The following is a 26,448-nucleotide window of genomic DNA, read 5'->3' on the forward strand; positions in this document are numbered from 1 at the left end:
TTGTTACACAGGTGCACCATGTGCTGGGCAATAAAAGGCCACTCTAAAATGTGCAGTTGTCACACAACACAATGTCACAGATTTTTTTGAGGGAGCATGCAATACACATGCTGACTGCAGGAAAGTCCACCAAAGCTTTTGCCAGAGAATTGAATGTTCATTTCCCTACCATAAGCCGCCTCTCCAACATCGTTTTAGAGAATTTGGCAGTACGTCCAACCGGCCTCACAACCGCAGACCACGTGTATCGTGTAGTGTGGGCGAGCGGTTTGCTGATGTCAGCGTTGTAAACAGAGTGTCCCATGGTGGCGGTGGGGTTATGGTATGTTCAGGCATAAGCTACGGACAACAAACAGAATTGCATTTTATCGATGGCAATTTGAATGCAAAGAGATACCGTGACAAGATCCTGAGGCCCATTGTCATGCCATTCATTTGCCTCATCACCTCATGTTTCATCATGACAATGCACAGCCCCATATTGCAAGGATCTGTACACAATTTTTGGAAGCTGAAAATGTCCCAGATCTTCCATGGCCTGCATACTCACCTGACATGTCACCCACTGAGCTGTTTGGGATGCGCTGTATGACAGCATGTTCCAGTTTCAGACAATATCCAGCAACTTCGCACAGCAATTGAAGTGGAGTGGGACAACATTCTGAAGACCGGAATCAACAGCCTGATCAACTCTATACAAAGGAGATGTGTAGCGTCGCATGAGGCAAATGGTGGTCAAACTAGATATGGACTGTTTTTCTGATCCACACCCCTACTTTAAAAAAAAAAGATATCTGGGACCAATAGATGCATATCTGTATTCCCAGTCTTGTGAAATACATAGATAAGGGCCTAATTTATTTATTTAAATTGACTGATTTCCTTATATGAACTGTAACTCAGTAAAAAAAATATATTGTTGCATATTGTTGCATGTTGCATTTATTTTTTTGTTCAGTATATATATTTTTCAAGCTGACGTGACAAACTGTAATACTAGTAGATTATATGGTACATGTAGCGTAATAAAAACCTGCTGTGAGAAAAAGCAGGGGAATTGGAGGAGCAATGATATGAAAAGCTTGAGCTTGACACCTTGATAAGCTAATTTCCTGATGATGGCTCACCAATCATCGTACTGGGGGACTTCAACCTCCTGATGCCGGACTTCATTTCAGTTCTTTGACCTCACCCTTTCCCAGTCCCCTCCCACTCACAAGGCAGGCAATGTGCTTGATCTCATCTTTACTAGAGGATGTTTGCTTGGTAACGTCACTGCAACCCCCCTCCATGTCTCTGATCACTACTTTGTTGCTTTTCTCTCCCTTTCTCCTCCAAAAGTAACCACTCAGCCACTACTCAGATACGCTATCACAATCTTCGCTCTCTATCTTTCCCACTACTCTCTCCTCTTCTATCCTATCATCTCTCCCTTCTGCTAAATCCTTCTCCCTCCTGTCTCCTCACTCTGCCTCCTCGACCCTACTCTCCTTCCTTTTTGCAACACAGCCTGTCCCCTTTCTTCCCAGCTGACTTGACCCTCCCCTCCCACTCCATGGCTGAGTGACTCACTGCGTGCTAGAGTCCTCCATCGGGTCTGATACCAACAGTTCCCCATGGGTGACCCGCAAAAAAATCAGCTTGCAGGTGGAATGAAAACGTTCTTTGAACAATTATATTGAGGGCCGGAAACATTTGAAATCAACACAATATTTTTACAAAACCCAGGAGCTTGTGGTGTTGTGAATTCCATTATGTGAGCAGGGAAGCAGACATATAGGCTACCAGCCACGCACGCAGTGAGAGAGTGTGGAGCAGGGAACTGTCAACATTATTTGTGTGGTGCTGAAACATTTTAATTTGTCCATGTGCAGAGCGCATGTTCTGTCCCTCCATGTGAGAATACATTGCCATGTTGACTTTCCCTGGCTAGCCTAGCTCACGCAAAAATGGCCAACGTAACCATAGAAATAAAAATAAATGTTAAGATGGGGGAATACAAAATCGTGGATACAGGTCCCGCGTGAGTGAAATCCCTGGTTTGTAAGGATTTTGGAGTCATTGTGGACAAGGACAAAAACACGGTAGATAGATAGACTACACATCCTTCAAAAAGAGCAAGCAGGTATTTCTTTACGATAATTCTGTTAATTATCAGTTAATAATTATTACATTAATGTAGGCTTTCGCAATTTTTTTTTACTTTATGAAGTTATAATCAGTACAGGTGGTAAAAGTTTGAGTAGGGTCTATTAGCCTACTAAATATGTTTATTTTTGCAGCCTACATTCAATTCTAGGAATTGTTCATTTAAGTTTCAATGAAACGATTTTATTACTGTCACGCCCTGACCTTAGAGAGCTGTTTTATTTCTCTATTTGGTTAGGTCAGGGTGTGATGTGGGGTGGGCATTCTATGTTTTGTATTTCTCTTTGTTTGGCCGAGTGTGGTTGTCTCTGATTGGGAATCATACTTAGACAGCCTGTTTTGCCACCTTAGTTGTGGGTAGTTGTCTTTGTTAGTGGCCTGTATAGCCCTAGAAAGCTTCACGGTCGTCGTCGTTTCTTGTTTTGTTGGCGACATTTAAAGAAATAAAGAGAAAATGTACGCTCACCACGCTGCACCTTGGTCCGATCATTTTCAAGACAGCGATCGTGACAATTATTTTAACAATATTATAATAGAAGAAATATATAAGAAAGCAGTTTTTTCCAAAGTGATTTGAGTTGTCAATGTGCTGCATCACATTATGATTTTTTTTAAATATATTGTTCTTAATTCATGTCATGGTTTCTGTTTATCCAAATGTTGGGCCGCCTGACTGACCACCACCCAAGTGGGATACCCGCCAACCTGCCCACTCAACCCCATCCCTCCTCCCTTCTTCTCTTCTGCCACCTCTGGTCTCTTGGCCATCCCACCACTAGGGGTGGTCAGCTCCCACTCAGCCCAGTCAAAGCTCTCCTCTGTCCTGGCACCTCAATGGTGGAACGAGCTACCCCCGGACGCTAGAACAGGAGAGTCCCTGCTCATCATCTTAAAACGTCTGAAACCCTACCCCTTCAAAGAATATCTTAAATAACACATTGTTCTTAAAACCCCCCCCCCCCCCCCCCCCCCCACACACACACACACACAAATAACCTTCCACTTGTCTTTTCCCACTAGCACTGACTTTGCTGACAACTTATTTATTGAGGAAAAAGGTACGTACTACGACTGCGATATGTGGTTGTCTCACCTAACTATCTTATTAGGCTGGATGACCTTCCTGCAATCCCCTCCCTCCTCCAACCTTGAAACACACCATTTGCACAACATCAGCATGATCAAATACAATCAGACGTCAAAGCCACAGCGCCTGAGCAAATACGCATCGTGCCGGGATAAGCGGTGGATAACATTTGCAGATCCGAAGGCTAACAGAGAGGGGATGGTAATCTTTAAAGATCCAACATCATGCCTCCATGTGTGAGGTCCATGTACATATACATGTGTCTGTGTGTGTCTGTGAGCAGGGATGCATTGTAGGCATATGATTATTCAAAATGGATTCTACTGGACGATGCCATGATGTATGTCTGGCATTTCAAACAGTCGGCACATACCAGCGTAGCGAAATATCACCTTCAGAAGGAAGACACCGTATTAGATAATACGAACGCTGCAATCAAGCATTAGACATGTCAATTCATTTTCAGGTAAAATGTTGTGGATGACACTGTGGAGATTTGTGGAATATGCTATGGAGCCCATGTTCCGATAGGATGAATGGCAAAAGTAGTGCATGGTCGAGCTGTGACATTAAAATAATGATCCTGTACATCCTGAATGTCATATTTCATAAAAATCTATTGAAAACTTTAGAGGATCTTTTGTTATTCAACATATCACCATAGTTGTGTAATAGTCCGTTGTGAGGCTTCAAGAACATCTGATGTACACACATGGTTTGAAGCCATTCCATTTGCCCCGTTAAAGCCATTATTATGAGCCGTCCTCCCCTGAGCAGCCTACACACTGCAGTGCATACTACCTTGACCACTCACAAAACTTGACCCCTGTATAAACCACAGACTGACAAGACTTGTGGTGAACACCTCATTCATATTCTACTGCAGACAATAAAAGACAGTGAACTTCTGGATGGTCTTTCTTGGTCTCCCCTTGTGATGACAGATCATTAGACAGTCCAACAGCGGGGTAAGCCAAGGGTCGTCATTCATGACTTGTTCACCCGGGTTAACAATACCTTGACACCATTATTCAGGAAGGGATAAAACAGAGTCAGAGGGGCAGGAGCAACCTACCGTACGGTGGTGTCCATGCGGGAGACGGTGAGGTAGGCTGCCAGGTTGGCCGTGTAGGAGGAACATACGATGAGGGTGAAGAGCCACCAGCTGCCCATGACGATCCTCAGGGCCACAGAGCTCACCACGCTGTCCCCTCCTATAGAGGGGGAGAAAGGACATGTCACTATCCAGGCTGGGTAGAAAGAAGCTACAGTTATCAAGGAGTTGAGGATGAACAAGTAGTTGGTAAAGTGGGTGGATGTACAGTATCAGTCAAAAGTTTAGACACCCCTACTCATTCAAGGGTTTTCTTTATTTTTTACTATTTTCTACATTGTAGAATAATAGTGAAGACAACATAACTATGAAATAACATATATGGAATCATGTAGTAACCAAAAAAGTGTTAAACAAATCTAAATAGATTTTAGATTTTAGATTCTAGATTCTTCAAAGTAGCCACCTTTTGCCTTGATGACAGCTTTGTACACTTTTGGCATTCTCTCAACCAGCGTCACCTGGAATGCTTTCCAACCATCTTGAAGGAGTTCCCACATATGCTGAGCACTTGTTGGCTGCTTTTCCTTCACTCTGTGGTCCAACTCATCCCAAACCATCTCAATTGGGTTGAGGTCGGGTGATTGTGGAGGCCAGGTCATCTGATGCAGCACTCCATCAATATCCTTCTTGGTCAAATAGCCCTTACACAGCCTGGAGGTGTGTTGGGTCATTGTCCTGTTGAAAAACAAATGATAGTCCCACTAAGCGCAAACCAGATGGCGTATTGCTGCAGAATGTTGTGGTAACCATGATGGTTAAGTGTGCATTGAATTCTAAATAATTCTAAATAAGTAACTGACAATGTCACCAGCAAAGCACCCCCACATCATCACACCTCCTCCTCCATGCTTCACGGTGGGAACCACACATGCAGAGAACATCCGGTCACCTACTCTGCGTCTCACAAAGACATGGTGGTTGGAACCAAAAAGTTGGACTTAACAGACCAAAGGACAGATTTCCACTGGTCTAATTACTCGTGTTTCTTGGCCCAAGCAAGTCTCTTCTTCTTATTGGTGTCCTTTAGTAGTGGTTTCTTTGCAGCAATTCGACCTTGAAGGCCTAATTCATGCAGTCTCATCTGAACAGTTTATATAGAGATGTGTCTGTTACTTGCAGTTTGGATGCAATTTCTGAGGCTGGTAACTCTAATGAACTTATCCTCTGCAGCAGAGGTATCTCTGGGTCTTCCTTTACTGTGGTGGTCCTCGTCAGAGCCAGTTTCATCATAACGCTTTTTGGTTTTTGCGACTGTACTTGAAGAAACTTTCAAAGTTCTTGAAATTTTCCAGATTGACTCACCTTCATGTCTTAAAGTAATGATGGACTGTCGTTTCGCTTTGCTTATTTGAGCTGTTCTTGTCATAATATGTACTTGTTCTTTTACCAAATAGGGCTATCTCATATATACCACAATTTATTGGCTCAAGCGCATTAAGAAGGAAACTAATTCCACAAATTAACTTTTAACAGGGCAGTTGAAATGCTTCCATGAATCTGGTTGAGAGAATGCCAAGAGTGTTCAAAGCTGTCATCAAGGAAAAGGTTGGCTACTTTGAAGAATCTCAAATATAAAATACACTTGTTAGGTTACTTTATACATATGTGTTATTTCATAGTTTTGATTTCTTTACTATTATTCTACAATGTAGAAAATAGTCAAAATGAAGAAAAACCCTTGACTGAGTAGGTGTGTTCAAACTTGTGACTGACACTGTATATCAGAGGGGACTGGTGGGAGGAACTATAGGAGGACACATTTTCAGTTGAGGCTGGTTATCGGAAGACAGGCTCATTGTAATGTATTGAATGGAATAAATGGAACGGTATCAAGACATCAAACATATGGAAACCACATGCTCGACTCCGTTCAATTTCTTACTTTCCAGATAATAGAATGAGCCCATTCTCCTGTAGCTCCTCCCACCAGCCCCCACTGATGTATATAGAAGATGCTGTGACAGAAATGGTTATATAAGGATCACTGAAGGGTCTGTTCACCGTCCCATAACACAATTGGTTGACAATATGCTGTACTAAGAAAATCTATCCAGATTAGAGTGATTCACTTCAAAGGTTCCATAACTTTCAAAGAAAAATGTGTTATGACGGACCACTGTTTTCCCATACAGATAAAAAAGTGTCCACTTGAAATAGTGGGCAGTTGCAAAGAACTAACAGGACAGAGGCTCCCCCATGTTTAATCCTTGGCTGTTAGGCTTAAAATGGTTCAACAGGCTCTCTGGCAGGAGGTAATTATAGATGCAGCTGAGGTTCAACAGGACTTGCTGACACACTCATTTATTTCCCTTTGCCAGTCTTGGATCCCAACCAACATATCCTTTTCTTCATTCAAAGGCACCTTTACTGTGCTCTTGTGAGCTTAACAAGCTTGTAATGCAATCACTATGTTATATGGACTGTATACAGCACACGTGTCCATGAGACATGTACGAGACAGCAACATAGGTGCAGAAACAGCTGTGTGGCCTTTTCCACTTCACATGCAACTTTATGGATGGTATTGTAACGCATAGGATCACTTTCATTACCTAAATCGGCTTACTGTTCATCTGAGCATTAGAAAGTATCAACATCTTATCATAAATAGTTTGTAAATAATCACCAGATATTTTAATGAATCATGCATTTTTACAATGTAATCGACAAACACATTCCAGCACATGAAAATGGTATCTTTCCCATAAAAAAACATACAAATGATACATTTGTTTTTTACTGTAAAATGGCCTGGGTTGCTTTAGATAAAATCTAAATGAGTATATAGGAGAGTCCTCTGTACCTTGCTGTACAAACGCTCCATAGACTATCCAGATAGCACTGTGCAGGGAGTTGGACGCCTGGTTGGCGGGCTGCTGGTGTGGCACTGGAGGATTTTGGGTCCTCAGTGACTGCATCCTGCTCAGCAGGAAGATGAGAACTCCAACCACGGGGATGGCTGCAGCGATACACCCCCACACGGCCAGGTCAAACGGAGCGAACAGCGAGAAGATGTTGATCTTCTCCTCCGGTTTCTTCAGCAGGATCCCCACAGAGTAGTCCATGTAGCGCTTACTGAAGTCCACCACGCTTTCCCGCTCCGGAGTGATAGTAATGGCTGACACGGCCAGGTCAGCTCTCTGTGGAGACAGACAGAGAATAAGTATAGCTAACGTCCCCTGGTCAGTCAGGGATGAGCGGGGACTGAATTCAAGTGGAAACCGTAATGGTCTCAAATGGCATTCTCTTCCTGAGGGTAATACAGCAGGTTGGTAGGTTTCACGGGTATTACAGAAAAGCTCACCTTGTTTATGAGCTCGCCGATCATTCCATTCCAGGAGCCGTTGGGCAGCTGCGAGCCGTACTTGCTGTCCGCCACCTGGTAGATCTCGTACTTGAAGCCCAGGATCTTGGCCAAGGCGTCGAGCACATCGATGGAGAATCCTTTGTACCGCTTAGGCTGACCAAGGATGTTTTCAGCAACCATGACAAATGGATCCTCCTACAAAATCAAACACAACATCAGATAGGAATGCTCGCAACATGAATTCAGGTGCAGTCAATGGTTGACTGTGTTTTAAGCAGCCGTGTTCGACACATTGTTTGCAAGCTGAACAACATGGATACTATTTCCAATTCACAGCACATGGATGGTAACACAGTCTCACAGTGTCAACAAGATATTCCTTACCAGTAGTGTTACTACTTTGACCATCACTCCTTGCATGCCGTTCTCAATGCGACTCTCTTTCAGGCTTCCATTTAGACCATGGACTGAGTCCCATGTAGCCAGCTAAAATATATTTTTTTAAAGAGAGAGAGAGAGAGAGAGAGAGAGAGAGAGAAATAGACACTTTCATAAATGTGTTCATAAAAAAAAGTTTATCCATGTTTTTAGCAAAAAATAGACTAATCTTTCAGGCTTTCAATCAGACAGAATGAATCCCCAAAATCTCCACCAGACACCTTTCGATATTCCAAACAAAGAAAAGCTGATACTTAAGTCTTCCTAAAGCTTCTTAAACTCTAGAGTAATTAATTTAGGAACATGAAAAAGGCATTGAAGATCACTCATTCCACCCATTTACATGTTTAGTGAAGGTGATAGATGGAATGGAACATGACAGTCATCTAGGTAACAGCTGACTGAGGCAGTGCCGTGCTAATGCACAGAGGAATAGTTCAAAGTATTTTTTATTTATTTTTTAACATATTTCCGTCTTGATCTCCTCAAACGCTATAGAGTGTGTGTGTGTGTGTGTGTGTGTGTTAAATGCAAGCAGGGAGGGTTGGGCTCACTGGTCAAGCCGTTCTGGCAGTTGAAACTGTACAGACCACCTCTATATGTGTGTACTCTTATCTAGGATTACATACAGTATAAAGAAGTCCATTCACAGGCTGTGTGTGTGTGTGTGTGTGTGTGTGTGTGTGTGTGTGTGTGTGTGTGTGTGTGTGTGTGTGTGTGTGTGTGTGTGTGTGTGTGTGTGTGTGTGTGTGTGTGTGTGTGTGTGTGTGTGACCCATCATCACCCCAGCAATAACGGTTGATTAAACTCATATCATTTTATGAACAATTTCACACACTTATTCAAAAATCAGATTAATTTACTTCGGGTAACAGTGTGAAGTTAATAACCAACATAATCTTCAGCCTAATGTCATAATTATGCTATTTAACGTACCATGTAGGATAATTGTTATTTTACAGCACTCCCATGCAAAGAGGCATGCAGTATACAAACATAAACAAGCATAGGGAGATATACAAATGCACAAACACTCAGATATTAACCCTACAGATGTACAATCTGTTGCAGGAGAACTTTCCTGCAATGCAGGAAATGTAAACGTGTAATGTATATGAAGTTTAAAAAGGCTTCTGAAGTTTGTCATTTCCAATTTGAAATTTCAGACTTGATTTTCCCTTACGAAAATTGTATTAATTTAATATAATCCACATAATAATTCAAATGTCCTGTTGTTGCTTGATTATGTTCCTGCTGTAGCAAACTGGCTCAAATTAAGATCCTACATCTGTACACATCCCATTACCTGAGAGATGTTTACTGAACTATGTTACAGCACAATATCAATTACCATCAATATCAACAGCCAGTGAAAACATCACTGTGTGTGTATCATCATCATGGTAACCATCTTACATGTGAAGGGTATTTGATTTCTTTCTATATTTACCGTATGTAATCATTTTCAGCAGGATGAATGTGGATGAGCTAGCCTCACAGGCCCATAAAGAAAGGCTAACTGGAAAAACATGGCTTCCCCATGAGCAGCCTGAGGCCAGAGAGAATACAATTTTTCTGAAGCAGCTGTCTTCTTGATGATCTCTAAATCGTTAGGGATTTCTTCATTATGTACATTAGGGCCTATAGCACTACGGAATTGTGAAGGCCACATTTTTATGTTTTAGCTCTCCTCTCGGAAGTGGACAATACTAATGAAACTGGTTGTGACTATGATTATTATTATTTTATTTATTTAATTAATTGAATCAATTAACCCTCTAAGCCAGAGGCACAGGGAAAATGATCCATTTTAAATTAAATCAGCTGCCCTTTAAAGTGTGTCACAATTTCAGTGATTCACTTTAAATTATATTATTGGCGTCAAGCCAAATTTATTCTGTCATGCATGCCCTGCAGTCACATTACAAGCTGCAACTTATTCATCGAAAGGAAGTGAGTTTTCTTGAAGGAAAAAGACATGGTTCTCAGTAGACTGAAGCAGCTAAAAATGGCTATGGAAAGCAGGGTCCTGAACCATAGAGAAATCAGTGGCTCTGTAGCCTATTGCTTTAAACCCATGACAGTCTCACTTCATAAAGTCAATATTTATTCCAACCCCAGTGACAAGGTCAGGCCTTAACAACAAAGAAGGCCTCATAATAATGGTGGTAAGGAAACGGCATCAATCATCAAATGATGGATCACTTGTCAATGGAGTTTTATATATGGCTTTTATTGTGACCCACCATGTTGAACTTTATAATCTTTATCGACCCGGGTACATGTCAATCTGCACATGAATGGCTGCTTCTGGTTTTTCCCTCGGAAGGGAACTCTACTGTGGCCCTGTGATGTGGTGTCAGACTAGGGTTCTAACAGCTGTTTGAAAAGAAATCATGATGAACTCTGTGCACATAGAATCTCAGAAATGTGCAAAGGACAGAATATAATTTCATGTTTTAAGAGGAAAGTATTTGTGCTTGGTTTTCGCGTGTCAATTGTCATAATTAACCCCTAGCATTGTACTGCACACCACTGACACTCAGTTGGGCCATGATAGTACTATTGCCTGTTCTACTGGAAGACCAAAATCCTTCTTTATGGGAGCGTTCTTTTTCTTTTTTTAAGGAGTGACATTTTATTGGATAAAACTGAGGTTGAGGGGCACGATAGAGGAGAGAGTGTGCTGAAATAGCAATGGTCCGGATTCAAACCCATGCTCCAGCTGTGATCCGGAAGCAGCGGCTTAGACCGCTAGACCACCCCTAGGCCACAGGGAAGGCTCTTTCTGAGCAGCAGTCAGGCCAGACAAATCTGTGTCTGTACAGCATCCTGTCCTCAAGGTGGATGGATCAATGGTGGGTCAACGCGTCGTCAGTCGTGCGCTTCCGTGCATCCCTCTTCCCTTTGTAAAAATGTCAGGCCTCTCAGTCAACTGTGGCGTTGCTTTGAGTGGGTGGGGGAGCTAAATGCCACCGCTTGACACCTGCTGTGTCCGTCCCCAATACATATCCTTTCACAGAGATGATCTAAAAACTGCTCGAGGCTGAGAGGGTACTGGTGTGACTATCTGTCAGGACAGCTGTATTGCATGTCAATGTATCACACTCATGCCTGCTGGCAAATGTTTCACGGGCGATCAAAATGACATTGATGTTTTGATGGATTACGGCGATGACAGAGAAGGTAGTTGCCTGGATTAATGTACATGATTCGATAACGATTTAATAACATGCTAGGGGGAATTAGGAATATATTTGTCATTCTTGAAGAAATAAAATCACAAAATGTTTTAGTAACGGTTAATGGAAATAGACAGGCGTTTGTCAGTGTTGGTTATATCATGTTTGTTTACAAGAGGCTAACCTATAGTGAATGATTAAATGGCTCCCTTAGCCACATGGCAGCGCTGCTTAAGTTAGCATCAGGTACAATGTAGCTCAATCCTTCCCTAACAATGCAGCAGGAAATCAGTCAGCGGGCCTTCATTTCGAGCTATAAAACGCATAGAGCTTAAAAAGCAACATCAACTCTGCTCTCCGCATCCTCGGAAAGCCCCCAGTAACAGAATAAAAATATTCTGTTGACGCATTGTTGGTGAATCCTCTCCTGTGTATGTCATTATTAGACTGTCTGCCTCTGATGTTTGAATCTCCACAGAAAGTTTTTTCTCTAGAGACAGTTCAAAGAAAACCATCTCTAACTAAGTAATTAGTGTATGGCAAGGATTTAAATGATTAGAACGCCTGGTGGTTCTTTGTTCGTTTAAATGCAGGCGGGGGAGGAAAAATAACAATACTGCTACCATCAATAGACGTGGCCTAAATGCGTTGTTTATTTCTTCCTCATTAGCGCAAATGCAAATGATTGCAGATTTAAATTTGAATTGATCAGGGACGGTGAATATCACATGTATTATGGTGAATTTAAACTAATTATTGGGCTTTCATTTAATTCCAAAGTACCACAAGCCAATCCTGGTCACAATGTTCAGATCTAGCTCAACTCATCAAGAAAAAACACACAATATCATTAGAGACTAATAGCGAAAAGCAAAATCTACAGTATCCCATGTCATTATTTTCGTATACTTATTACTTTGGGTTTCTGAATAGCAAATTATTATTGCGAGGGATTGAAATTATCATGAAAGCCCTGCTTTTTCATCTCTTTTGTAATGGATTCATTTCAGAAGGACTTCTATTCAGCCGAATCCCTTTATGTTCCAAATGACTGTCTGTGTAATTCAGCTCCGCTCCAGCTCCTTTCCAGCTCCGCTTGCTTGTTAGTGGGCAGAGCCGCCACTGTAACAAGCCTAACAGGCACAAGAGAACCAGGAGGATCCCTGTCTACCTTATCAAAGCCGTGCTACAAGCCGATAAGCCCCCTTCGTCTTTCAAATGGCCCACTGCTGGATCTCTATCTCTGTATTTCTCAATTGATAGACCAACAAAACACCTCTGTACAGAGACCGTCTGACACACTGGTGTCTCCCATGTCCCATCCACCCTCTCCTTTAACCCCCATCACAAACTTTATCACTGTGTCAAACCAAAGGAGATTACACCTCTCTGTCCTGGTCGAGATCTAATCACCAGGCCTAAAACCACTGGTGGGATCCATTCTTGATCTGTGGCTGAGTGAGCCATGTTGTGCTGTACTATCTCTCCCAGTCGGGAGTCCCCGCATTGCAGACATGAGGCAACACTGGCCTGTCTGCTCGTCACAGCTCTACTACACCACACTGCATGGTACCTGCTATCCATCTTCGTCACTACAAAGCCAGTCATTGCGTGATGTGAATGCTACTTGCAGGACTTAAAGCCACAATCACTTTGGCTGCACTCGGTACTAATCTCACACTGTGAGCAACAGTTAGGTTACACCAGTGACGTCATAGCTTAATTTTTCAATGGATAAATATCGACTGATAAATAGAATTGAAGAGCTATCCAACTTTTGCGTAGCACGGCTTGGTTTGTTCATAACGGCGGAGCCAATCCTTGTATTGAATCGCCGTTATTGTTCTGAATACTCGGCTCAGTTTTTCAAACCAACTGTAATAAAGGGATAAGCATTATTGCACGTTACTTAGGGAAATGAGAACGCATCGTTAGCGAGTGTCGTAACTTTTACAGACACAAGATAAATTATGCTAATTATTAGTCAGCTCATTAACCCCTCTTAGTCTTCCGTCCTAATGGCCTTGTCGCAATCCCGAAAGGTTAATGGCAGTAAGGAGAGGATGTTGTAGGGACGTTCTACTATTTAACCAGTTATTGCCAAGCTTGGGCCAAGTACTGGGGATTACTAAGCGTAGATAAGCAGATGCTGTGGGTGTAAACATGTACTGTTGTGAACAATGTGCATTGTGACGCATCATCCTTTCTAATGTTTCTAATGCTCTGAAAATGCAAGTGTATATTGATGTGTATAGTGTATATTGATGTGTATAGTGTATATTGATGTGTATAGTGTATATTGATGTGTATATTGTATATTGATGTGTATATTGATGTGTATAGTGTATATTGATGTGTATAGTGTATATTGATGTGTATAGTGTATATGGATGTGTATATTGATGTGTCTATTGATGTGCGATGTATATTGATGTGTATAGTGTATATTGATGTGTATAGTGTATATTGATGTGTATAGTGATGTGTCTATTGATGTGCGGTGTATATTGATGTGTATTTTGATGTGAATAGTGCATATTCATGTGTATAGTGTATATTGATGTGTATAGTGTATATTGATGTGTATAGTGTATATTGATGTGTATATTGTATATTGATGTGTACAGTGCATGTTGATGTGTATAGTGTATATTGATGTGTATATTGATGTGTATATTGATATGCGGTGTATATTGATGTGTATTTTGATGTGAATAGTGCATTTTGATGTGTATAGTGTATATTGATGTGTATATTGATGTGTAGTGTATATTGATTTTTACATTGATGTGTATAGTGTATATTGATGTGTATATTGATGTGTATATTGATGTGTATAGTGTATCTTGATGTGTATAGTGTATACTGATGTGTATATTGATGTGTATATCAATGTGTAGTGTATATTGATGTGTATATTGATATGTGATGTATGTTGATGTGTATATTGATGTGTATATTGATGTGTATATTGATGTGTATAGTGTATATTGCTGTGTATATTGATATGGTGTGTATATTCATGTGTATATTGATTTGTATATTGATGTGTATATATATGTATGTGTATAGTGTATATTGATGTGTATAGTGTATATTGATGTGTATATTGTATATTGATGTGTATTGTTTATATTGACGTGCATATTGATGTGTATAGTCTATATTGATGTGGATATGGATGTGTATATTGATGTGTATAGTGTATATTGATGTTGATATTGCTGTGTATACTGGTGTGTATATTGATGTGTACAGTGTATATTGATGTTTTTTTATGTATATAGTGTATATTGATGTGTATATCGATGTGTATAGTGTAAATTTATGTGTATATTGATGTGTATATGTATGTGTATAGTGTATATTGATGTATATAGTGTATATTGATGTGTACAGCGTATATTGATCTATATTGTTTATATTGATGTGCATATTGATGTGTAAAGTCTATATTGATGTGTATATTGATGTGTATAGTGTATATTGATGTGTATATTGATATATAGTTTATATTGGTGTATATTGATGTGGATAGTGTATATTGATGTGGATATTGCTGTGTATACTGGTGTGTATATTGATGTGTATAGTATATATTGATGTGTATAGATGTGTATACAGGGTCATCTGTGAAATGGTTAACCAAAACAATTCATGATTAACACATACAGAGGCTTTCACTTCCTAGTCTTTGACCTCCTTCCTTCCCACACCCAACTTTGGCGAGCTTGAACTGTAATGCTTGGACTTAATTCTGGGGATTACTAAGAATATACAGTATGTACAGTGCATTCAGAAACTATTCATACCTCTTGACTTTATCCACATTTTGTTACATTACAGCCTTATTCTAAAATGGAAGCAATATATTTTTTTCCCTTCAATCTACACACAATACCCCATAACGACAAAGCAGAAACAGGTCTTTAGAAATGTTTACAAATGTATATAAAAAACAGCGATACCTTAATTAAATAAGTATACAGATCCTTTGCTATGACACTCGAAATTGAGCTCAGGTGCATCCTGTTTCCATTTATCATCCTTAAGATGTTCCTACAACTTGATTGGAGTCCACCTGTGGTAAATTCAATTGACTTCACATGATTTGGAAAGGCACACACCAGCCTATATACGGCCCCACAGTTGACATGGCAGAGCAAAAACCAAGCCATGAGGTCGAAGGAAATGAGGTCATGAGGTCATGAGGTTGTGAGGTCAAAGAGCTCCAAGACAAGATTGTGTCGAGGCACAGATCTGGGGAAGGGTACCAACACATGTCTGCAGCATGGAAGATCCCCATGAACACAGTGGCCTCCATCATTCTTAAATGGAAGAAGTTAGGAACCACCAAGACTCATCCTAGAGCTGGCCGACCAGAAGGGCCTTTGTCAGGGAGGAGACCAAGAACTTGATGGTCACTCTGACAGAGCTCCAGAGTTCCTCTGTGGAGATGGGAGAACCTTCCAGAAGGACAAGCATCTCTGCTGCATTCAACCAATCAGGCCTTATGGTAGAGAGGCCAGACGGAAGCCACTCCTCAGTAAAAGGCACATGACAGCCTGCTCAGAGTTTGCCAAAAGGCACCTAAAGGACTCTCAGACCATAAGAAACAAGATTATCTTGTCTGATGAAGCCAAGATTGAACTCCTTGGCCTAAATACCAAGCGTCACACCTGGCACCATCCCTATGGTGAAGTATGGTGTTAACAGTATCATGCTGTGGGGATATTTCCAGCGGCAAGGACTGGGAGACAATTCAGGGTTTAATGTGCACTTTAGGGCCTTCCTCTGACACTACCTGGTATAGAGCTCCTGGATGGCAGGAAGCTTGGTCCCATTAATGTACTGGGCCGTACACACTACCCTCTGTAGTGCCTTGCAGTCGGAGGTCAAGCTGTTGCCATACCAGGCAGTGATGGTGCAGCTGTAGAACCTTTTGAGGATCTGAGGACACATGCAAAAAAAATTGTCTCCAGAGTGGGAATAGGTTTTGTCATGCCCTCTTCACGACTGTCTTGGTGTGCTTGGACCATGATTGTTTGATGGTGATGTGGACACCAAGGAACTTGAAGCTCTCAACCTTACCACCTGGGAGCGGCCCGTCAGGAAGTCCAGGATCCAGTTGCAGAGGGAGGTGTTTAGTCCCAGGGTCCTTAGCTTAGTGATGAGCTTTGAGGGCACTATGCTGTTGAATGCTGAGCTATAGTCAATGAATAGCATTCTCACATATGTGTTCCTTTTGTCCAGGTGGGAAAGGGCAGTGTGGAGTGCAATAGAGATTACATAATCTGTGGATCTGTTAGAGCGGTATGCAAATTGTGTGGGTCTAGGGTTTATGGGATAATGGTGTTGATGTGAGTCATAACCAGCCTTTCAAAGCACTTCATGGCTACATACACGAGTGCTACAGGTCGGTAGACATTTAGGCAGGTTACCTTAGTGTTCTTGGGCACAGGGACTATGCTTAAAACATGTTGGTATTACAGATTAAGGGAGAGGTTGAAAATGTCAGTGAAGACACTTGCCAGTTGGTCAGCGCATGCTCGCAGTTCACGTCCTTGTAATCTGTCTGGCCCTGCAGCCTTGTGAATGGTGACCTGTTTAAATGTCTTACTCACGTCGGCTGTGGAGAGCGTGATCACACATTCTTCTGGAACAGCTGGTGCCCGCATGCATGTTTCAGTGTTATTTGCCTCGAAGCAAGCATAGTTTAGCTTATCTGGTAGGCTCGTGTCACTTGGCAGCTCTCGGCTGTGCTTCCCTTTGTAGTCTGTAATGGTTTGCAAGCACTGCCACATCCGACGCGCATCGGAGCCGGTCTAGTATGATTCAATCTTGGTCCTGTTTTGCCTGTTTGATGGTTCGTCAGAGGGCATAGTGGAACTTATTATAAGCTTCCGGGTTAGAGTCCCATTCCTTGAAAGCGACAGTTCTAGCCTCTAGCTCAGTGCGGATGTTGCCTGTAATCCATGGCTTCTGGTTGGTGTATGTATGTACGGTCACTGTGGGCATGACGTCATCAATGCACTTATTGACAAAGCCAATACAATACAGATTTAAGTTTCCCTGAATTTAAGTCCCCGGCCACGAGGAGTGCCGCCTCTGGATGAGCGTTTTCCTGTTTGCTTATGGCGGAATACAGCTCATTGATTGCAGTCTTAGTGCCATCATCAGTCTGTGGTGGTATGTAGACAGCTACGAAAAATACAGATGAAAACTCTCTAGGTAGATATTGTAGCCTACACCTTATCATGAGATACTCTACCTCAAGCAAAACCTCGAGACTACCTTAAATATCGTGCACCAGCTGTTGTTTACGTATATGCACAATCCGCCCCCCCCCCCCCCCCTTGTCTTACCAGACGCCGCTGTTCTCTCCTGCCGATACATAGTATAACCAGCCAGCTGTATGTTGATAATGTCGTTGTTCAGCCACGACTCCGTGAAGCATAAGATATTACAATTTTCAATGTCCCGTTGGAAGTTTATTCTTCCTCGTATGTCGTCAATTTTATTTTTCAATGATTGCACATTAGCTAGAAGAACAGGGGGGGGGGGGGGGGTTATTCAATCACCTATGAATTCTCAGAAGGCAGCCCGACCTCCGTCCTCTTTTTCTTGGTGGGGTATTGTGTGTAGATTGACGAGGGGGAAAAAACAATTCAATCAATTTTAGAATAAGGCTGTAACGTAACAAAATGTGGAACAAGTCAAGGGGTCTGAGAACTTTCTGAATGCACTGTATATGATGTAAATAACATGCATCATGACGCATCATATAAGGGAATTTCTTGTGATAAAAAAGTTCAGAGACATTGGGTTCCTATTTTCACCCCAAATTACAATTGTGCCGAGTTTAAAGCCTGAAACTTCATACTGCTTGGTAGAAGAAGAGAGATATAAAAAGGTAGGAAAGAAATAGAAAGGTAGTAATTAGAAAGTGGTAGTAAAGCGAGAAATGTCATGCCTGTTAGGGCTGCATTGAGTGGTCAAAATGGAATGAAGTCAACAGACAGAAATAAGGAATAATGTTTCAATCTCTATTTAGGGTCTAATCTATAAGACGTTTCATCTGAACGAAATTGTTGCCTTGTGAAAAATAGCTTGGTAAAGGCATCAACAGGTAGGGATGGAGATGGAGTTTTAGATAAAGAGAATGTGAAGAATGAAGAAGGGCAAAATATTAAGAAACCAACTGGCATGTTGTTCAGTTTGCGGCATGGTTGCAACATGGTCACAGCTTTACCATGTGCCTTTTACTGAGAAGTGGCTTCCTTCTGGCGACTCTACCATAAAGGCCTGTTTGGTTTAGTGCTGCAGAGATGGTTGTCCTTCTGGAAGGTTCTCCCATCTCTACAAAGGAAATCTAGAGCACTGTTAGAGTGACCATCGGGTTCTTGGTCACCTCCCTTCTCCTCCGATTGCTCAGTTTGGCCGGACGGCCAGCTCTAGCAAGTCTTAGTAGTTCCAAACTTCTTCTATTTAAAAATGATGGAGGCCACTGTGTTCATGGGGACCTTCAATGGTGCAGAAATGTCTTGGTCCCCTTCCACATATCTGTGCCTTGACACGATCCTGTCTTGGAGCTCTACGGACCATTCCTTCGACCTCATGGCTTGGTTTTTGCTCTGACATGCACTGTCAACTGTGGGACCTTATATAAACAGGTGTGTGCCTTTCCAAGTCATGTCCAATCAATTGAATTTACCACAGGTGGACTCCAATCCAGTTGTAGAAACATCTCAAGGATGATCAATGGAAACAGGATGCACCTGAACTCTATTTTGAGTCTGATAGCATGGAGTATTTCCATTTTTGATAAATTACCAAACATTTCTAAAAACCTGTTTTCACTTTGTCATTATGGAGTCTTGTGTGTAGATTGATGAGGATTTAAAAAAATGTAATGCATTTTACAATAAGCCTGTAATGTAACCAAATGTGAAAAAAGTGAAGGTGTCTGAATACTTTAAGAATGTACTGTACATTAATATCTTCTCAGGGGCCTAGCTTGTTGGAAAAGGGTGGAGCCCAGCAATAATGAACCACAACAGGACTGAGTGCACTTGCAATACTTTGTTGTTGTTGTTGTTGTTGTTGTAATTTAGCACATACTCTTATCCAAAGCAATTTACAATATTGATTGCATATATTTTCATACTTTGTTCATACTGGACACCCTCAGGAAGTAAACCCACAAACCTGGTGTTGCAAACGTCATGCTCTACCAATTGAGCCACACAGGACCATTAGCTGTCGTGTCCCTTCATTACATGTAATACATGCCCATGGTATTAAGGGGAGCTACAGTAGCATGATGTGCGTACGTGGGTGCGTGATTGGTTGCATGCATGTGTATGGGTGTGCGCCAGTGGAGGCTCCTCAGAGGAATTTCTGAAAATGTTAAATAGTGAAACATTTTTAAAAAAGACCATCCTCAGTGAATTTCTGAAAAATGCTAATAGTGAAACATAAAAAAAAGACCATCGTCAGTGAAATTCCCAAAAATGTATACAATTATCCTTTTTAGATATAACTATACTAAATATATTCAATGTCATCAAATAATTGATTAAAACACACTGTTTTGCAATGAAGGTTTACAGTAGCCTCAACAGCACTCTCTGGGGTAGCAACATGGTGTAGCCGGAGGACAGATAGTTTCCGTCCTCCTCTGGGTACATTGACTTTAATACAAAACCTTGGAGGCTCATGGTTCTCACCCCCTTCCATAGACTCACACATTAATTATGACAACTTCCAGAGGATGTCCTGCAACCTATCAGAGCTCTTGCAACATGAACTGACATGTTGTCCACTCAATCAAAGGATCAGAGAATTAATCTAGTTCTGAAAGCTAAAGCTAGCTAGCACTGCAGTGGATAAAATGTGGTGAGTAGTTGACTCAAAGAGAGAGACTAATTTGAACTAACGGTTTTGAACTAATAAAAACAATGTAAATGAAGGAGAAGGAAGAGAGAGAGCTATCTGTCATTGAATTTAATTGTTTCACTTTCACTTACTTAGCTAGAGAATGCAGCTAGCTAGTTTAGCTTAATTCAACACCTGGCTCAAACAGAGAGGGATGCTATGTTAGCTAGCTGGTTATCGCTATCCAACACTGGAACTCTTCCAAGTCAAGATAAGCTTTTGGTTGTATTAATAAATTGTCACGAGGCCCACCGGTGTAACTGCTAAATTGCTTGCTGTACACTGTACAGCCTAGTGGTTAGAGCGTTGGACTAGTACCTGGAAGGTTGCAAGTTCAAATCCCTGAGCTGACAAGGTACAAATCTGTCGTTCTGCCCCTGAACAGGCAGTTAACCCACTGTTCCTAGGCCGTCATTGAAAATAAGAATATGTTCTTAACTGACTTTCCTAGTTAAATAAAGGTTAAATAAATAAATAAATAAATAAAAAATCTTTGTAGCAGGTTTATTAATGCATTAGTTCTAGTGACTATGACATTAGCTAATATGGTGACAACGATGTAGGCTGTGTGTTGCAGTTAGCGGTTATGATACAAAGGTTTGGCTTGGAATGTTTTTTTTTGCCTGGTCATAGACAGCTGTTGTGATTTGCACAATTCCAGAAGCGAAGGGCGAATGTGAGATGAGCAGAGCGCGTAGATGCGAGAAGGAATTATACAACAAGCAAAGTGATCATGCTGTTTGTATGTGGTTGCTATAAAAGTGAACTGTGTTTGCGGGTGATCAAGGGTATATTCATTCAGCTAATTCTGTTGAAAAATGTTTCTTAAACGGAAGCAAATGGAATGAAACAGGGATAAACATACCTGAATTTGTCCAATAGAAACTCTTGTTTGCAACTGTTGGTGTAATGATTACACCCTAGCTCAGATAGATGCAGGCAAGCGTGTGCAAGGCAGTATTGAATGTGGCACTGTCTGTCACCTTGATTCCTAAAAGAATTCTCTCGACCTGTACACGTACATTTTAAACATTAATTTGTAGGCTAGGTTGTAGCAACCTCATGATGGGTATAGGGAAATTCAAGTATCATCTAGGAGCCTAAACCTATCGATGTAACACTGAGCTGGGTAAAGGGAATATGAATGATAGTCATCCAATATGTTAAGGCCAATATGTTAAGGCAACGTCACTGGAGTGCATGTGTATGTGTGGCTGATGGCTGTGGACCCTAATGGCCATAATGTGATACATTGGTTTCATAATTCGAGTTGGGATGCTGTGTGATTCAATCGGCATTGCCATTGGTTTGACTCGTTCCGCTTCCCTGTAATTTACATTACTCCTTATTCTCCATGAGGGACCGACAAAAACAGTTGCACGAACCAACCAATGCGAAAACCCTATGAAACACATGTCAAACACAAAGACCGCAGGCAGAATCCGTACCATGACGCATTTCTATCTAGGCGCTGCAACGATTTGGGTTTTCAATACATTTTGGCCCGCTTCCAATCACTGCAAGTCACAGCAAGCACTGCCAACATGCTGCACGCCAAATGGAAGTGCCTTGCCACACACCCATCCCTCTCCCAGACCCACACACACACACCCACACATAAGCACACACACACCCACACATGAGCCAGCCAGTGCACTGTATAATATCATCACTAATGGCATGGACCATGCCAAGTTTTGGTTGCAACAGGTCATTGCTGCAGAAAATGTCATACAGGTTGTCAACATGTTATAAGATACGGATTCACGTGCGGGTATAAATTACTAATAAAGGACAATACGACACACAAGCGAGTCTAAATGAGTCAACAGTTGAGTCATTTACTTAATGAAATTACAGCCTGATGCACTCACATCTGTGAATTCAACTTCAATTGTGCTACTTTCGCGCAGGGAAAGTGTACAGACACAGACACAAGACCTAGCTAGGCTACTAAAATGTTGCAGTGTGGCATCAGTTTTTAAAGCTTGATAATGAATAACCAAGGAGAAACAAACATAATACTCTATGTCTGGCCCGCAAATTCATTGTGTTTTTTCAATATGGCCCTTGCGCTGATAGAGTTTGACACCACTGCTATAAAACGCTATGAATTTAAAAAAAAACTATGAGTCAATAAAGCACTTGATAAGCAGGCTTTGACACTTTCCTCCTAAAAATTCAGCCTTAGGCAATGGCTGACATTTCTCCCAATCATGGAGCATGTCCCTGGTATGTGGGGCGTCGTATGGAGACTTTCACATCTGATAGGCTTCCTCCATTTTAATGATGTCTATCTTCTCCTCAGCGCGCACCAGTGAAAGCAGCATAGAAGGAGAGTGTATCAACAGCAGAATACACTCTACCCAGCAAACCGGCAACATTCCAAGAACATTGTTAAGATTCCCATTAAGTTCCAGTTAGGATGATAACATCCCAAAAACATTCAGAGTTTTTTATAACAAAATATTTTATTTTCCAATTGAATGTTTTTTTTTATATTCTTGGAATGTTGTCCTAACATTCACTTAAATGTTGTGCACAACATCTTTATAAACCATCACAGAACATTCCCCAAAAGTTTTCATAAATGTTCAGGTAAGGTGATGTACCAGTAATGATTTCCCAGCAAACCAAAATTGGTTCTGTGAAAGTTTCCAGGTTGTGGCAAAAACTGACCATTCGTGGTGATGATTATAGAATGTTTGTATAAAATGTTCCCAGAACACATTTCTTCTGCTCTTTAATGGTTCCCAGAATCTTTCATTAGATTGTGGGAACAGCCTGCTGGGAACATTGTGGGGAAATCACAAAATATGCGTTCTCAAAACGTGCTGACATTAAGATAATGTTTGTACAACAAGTGGTGCGACAGGGGAAGCATATAGGAAATTGCAAGCTTCTGCTCTCCTGACTTGCAATACTTGGTCATCAATTGTCCCCATTTTTACATTCTGTGAGAGTTCTCAGGGATTATCGCCATGGCTGTGTACATCCCGCCCCAAGCCAACACCAAAAATGCTCTCAAAGATCTTCATTGGACTGTGAACCAACTGGAGGCCGCATACCCAGAGGCAGTGTTCATTGTCGCGGGGGACTTCAACAAAAGTAATTTGAGGGCAGTGCTCCCAAATTATTATCAACATATTAACTGTCCAACTCGCGCAAATTCCACGCTTGCCCACTGCTAAACACCTCTAGACATCGGTATAAGGCCCTCTCCCATCCTACTTTCCTCTAATCTGACCACGACTCCATTTTGCTCCTCCCCACTTACAAACAAATACTCAAGAGGAAAGTTCCGGTGGTCAGGTCTGTACAGCGCTGGTCTGACCAATCAGATTCCAAGACTGTTTTGAACACGTGGACTGGAATATGATCTGGGATAAAATCAATGACTATGCCAACTCAGTCACCGGATTCATAAAAAAATGCATAGATGGCGTGATACCGATGGTGTCTTTCAAAACTTAAAGTGTCGTTATTTTAAGTGACTAGTGAAACCTTCATTAAATCCATTTATTAAACGTATTAACTGATTTAAAAAATGTAGATTGTTGGCAGCCTTGACGGAAAACTGAAGGAGAGAGATACTGCGTATAAACACGGCAAGGTGACCGGGGACAATTGTATGGTTAAGCAGTAGAAATACAATACAACAAATACAACGCAGATCGATCAAGATTGCGAAACACAAATATAGGGAAAAAGTGGAGGAGAAATTCAGTGGGTTGGACACGAGGCGTTTGTGGCAGGGGCTTCTAACGATCACGGATTACAAAAAAACTCAGTCACATCGCGGATACCAACGTCACCCTACTGGACGAGCTAAAAACCTTTTTCTAACACTTCAAGTCTAACGACTCTGAGCTGCTGAGGAGTGCCCCTGAGGACAACGAGGGAAACAAGCTTACAGTCTACAAGGAGGATGTATGTAAGTCACTCAAATGTGTTAACCCTCGCAAGGCAGCCGGCCCTAGCCACACCCTCAGAGCATGTACAGACCAGCTAGCTGTTGTATTTTCAGACATCTCTCTCTCTCCGGCCGTTATCCCCATCTGCTTCACGATGTCCATTATCATCCAGTTCCCAAGAAAGGGAAAGTAACTGAGCTGAATGGCTACTGACCCGTAGAACTCACTTTAGTCATGATGAAGTGCGTCGAGAGGCTGGTCAAAGACCACATCACCACCTCCTTCCCTAGCACACTAGACCCTCTCCAATTCGCCTACTGCCTGACAGATCCGCAGACAACGCACACTGCCCTCACCCACCTGGACAAAAGGAATGCATATGTGGGGATGCTGTTCATTGACTACAGCTTGGCCCTCAATACCATAGTGCCATTTAAGCTCACCACAAAGTTTACAGCCCTGGGACTGAACTCCTGCCTATGCAACTGGCTCCTGGACTTCCTGACGGGCCGCCCCCAGGTGGTGAAGGCAGGCAACATTACCTTCTCCACACTGATCCTCAACACAGGGGTCCAACAAAGGTGCATCCTCAGTCCCATCCTGTACTCCCTGTATACCCACGACTGTGTGGCCTCACACAGGTCCAACTCCATCATTAAGTTCACTGACGACGCGACAATTGTAGGCCTGATTACCAGCAACTATGAGATGGCCTACAGGAAGGAGGTAGGCGCACTGATGGCATGGTGCCAGGTTAACAACCTCTCCCTCAACGTCAGCAAAACAAAGAAGCTGATTGTGGATTTCAGGAGGAACCAGGCTGGGCAAGCCCCCATCCTCATCTAAGGGGCCACCGTGAAGATGGTCAAAAATGTCAAGTTCCTCAGCATCCACATCGCCGAGGACCTGAACTAGTCTAACAACACAGACAACGTAAAATCAAATCAAATCAAATGGTATTGGTCACATACACATGGTTAGCAGATGTTAATGCGAGTGTAGCGAAATGCTTGTGCTTCTAGTTCTGACAGTGCAGTGCAGCAATGTGCAGTACCATAATGTGGTGAAGAAGTCAAGAGGCTGAATAAATTTGGCCTGTCCCTCGAGGGCCCTCACAATGTTCTACAGGAGCACCATCAAGAGCATACTGCCGAGTAGTATAGGAGCATCATGGCAAAAAGTGAAAGACTGGCCAGTAGCTTCTACCCCAAACCATCAGGCTGCTGAATAGCCACCCCTAGTCAGTATTATTATTTTTGTCTGGTTTTGGGGAAATACAGTTTAAGTCCTCATTGTCCGAGACAGAGTCAAGACCAAGTAAATATGTATCCGACATAAAACAGTGTTACGTTCCCCAGTTTATGTGTTGTAGTTTGTGTATTTGCATGTGTTTTATTTCAGGAAATGGCTTCCTGAAATCCCTCAAGCAGCTGATTGGTCGACTCCAGGGCTAATTGGAGAGCTGACCCCGCCCCCTCGTCAAGACACAGCTGTCTCCAGTTACACATTCCTTCTAAAGCTATATAAAAGCCAGTGTTCTGTTCAGGAGAGCGAGATTTTGGAGGTAGGGATTACTGAGAGAGATTTGCTGGGAGGTCATTGCAAAGCGATTGTTTGTGATAGAGATTTTTGCTTGGAGGTCATTGCAGAGAGATTTCGATAGAGGTTGATTTTGCTGGGAGTTCATTGCTGAGAGTTGGTATGTTTTGTGAGTTTGTTGCTCAGGTAGAGCTTAGTTGATGTCCTTTGTTTGCTTAGTTTGTTTGTGAAATTGTTTAATATTCTGTTTCATTTGTTCCCAGGGGGGAAGGCACCTTGGGAGTGCTTAGGCAAGAGGCCCGCGGGCATACATATACCCGTAGTATATTCACTGTCTAGGCACACTAGGTAAGACCTGGGCGGACCACCCCCTGTATTTTGGTTAGGGCACCAGGTGGTGCTAAATTAGGTAAAAGTGGTTAGGCAGGTAAGATAGGAGAGGGGGGACTTTGAGATTTACTTTCTTTGCTTTGGTTCCGTCCAGCCCCTTTTCCCCATATTACCGTGTAAAGAAATAAAGTCCTTGTAAACGGTACCACATTCTGCCTGTTGTCATCCTTACTCGCACCTACAGCCCATACCTCTTTCGCATCACAGAGAGTTTAGTTGTAGCAGGGTGCTGCGTTCCCTCTTCATAGAGGCGTGCATAACATAATGGGGGCTCATCTGGGATATTTCCATTAAACCCACCGGACCCTGCTGCTCTGAGCTCTCTGTAATTAGTGATTGAGGTGTGATGGTAGGTTGTGAGTTTGGATGACTTGTTTAGTTAGTGTGTT

At 42.0% G+C, this 26,448-nt stretch overlaps 1 protein-coding gene across 2 annotated transcripts in view; it reads right to left on the reverse strand.

Annotated features, from left to right (window-relative positions):
• The window catches only part of grid1b (glutamate receptor, ionotropic, delta 1b), a 390,652-nt gene that overhangs the window by 27,595 nt on the left and 336,609 nt on the right, over nt 1–26,448 (reverse strand). For both annotated transcript variants that reach the window (XM_036946260.1, XM_036946259.1), the window contains exons 9-12: nt 8,044–8,145; nt 7,657–7,854; nt 7,156–7,492; nt 4,311–4,449 (exon numbers count right to left, since the gene is read on the reverse strand). In XM_036946260.1, coding sequence (XP_036802155.1) covers nt 4,311–4,449; nt 7,156–7,492; nt 7,657–7,854; nt 8,044–8,145 — 776 coding nt within the window. The remainder of the gene's footprint in view (nt 1–4,310; nt 4,450–7,155; nt 7,493–7,656; nt 7,855–8,043; nt 8,146–26,448) is intronic.

The sequence above is a fragment of the Oncorhynchus mykiss genome, chromosome 16, assembly GCF_013265735.2.
Source record: "Oncorhynchus mykiss isolate Arlee chromosome 16, USDA_OmykA_1.1, whole genome shotgun sequence".
NCBI classification, from domain to species: domain Eukaryota; kingdom Metazoa; phylum Chordata; class Actinopteri; order Salmoniformes; family Salmonidae; genus Oncorhynchus; species Oncorhynchus mykiss.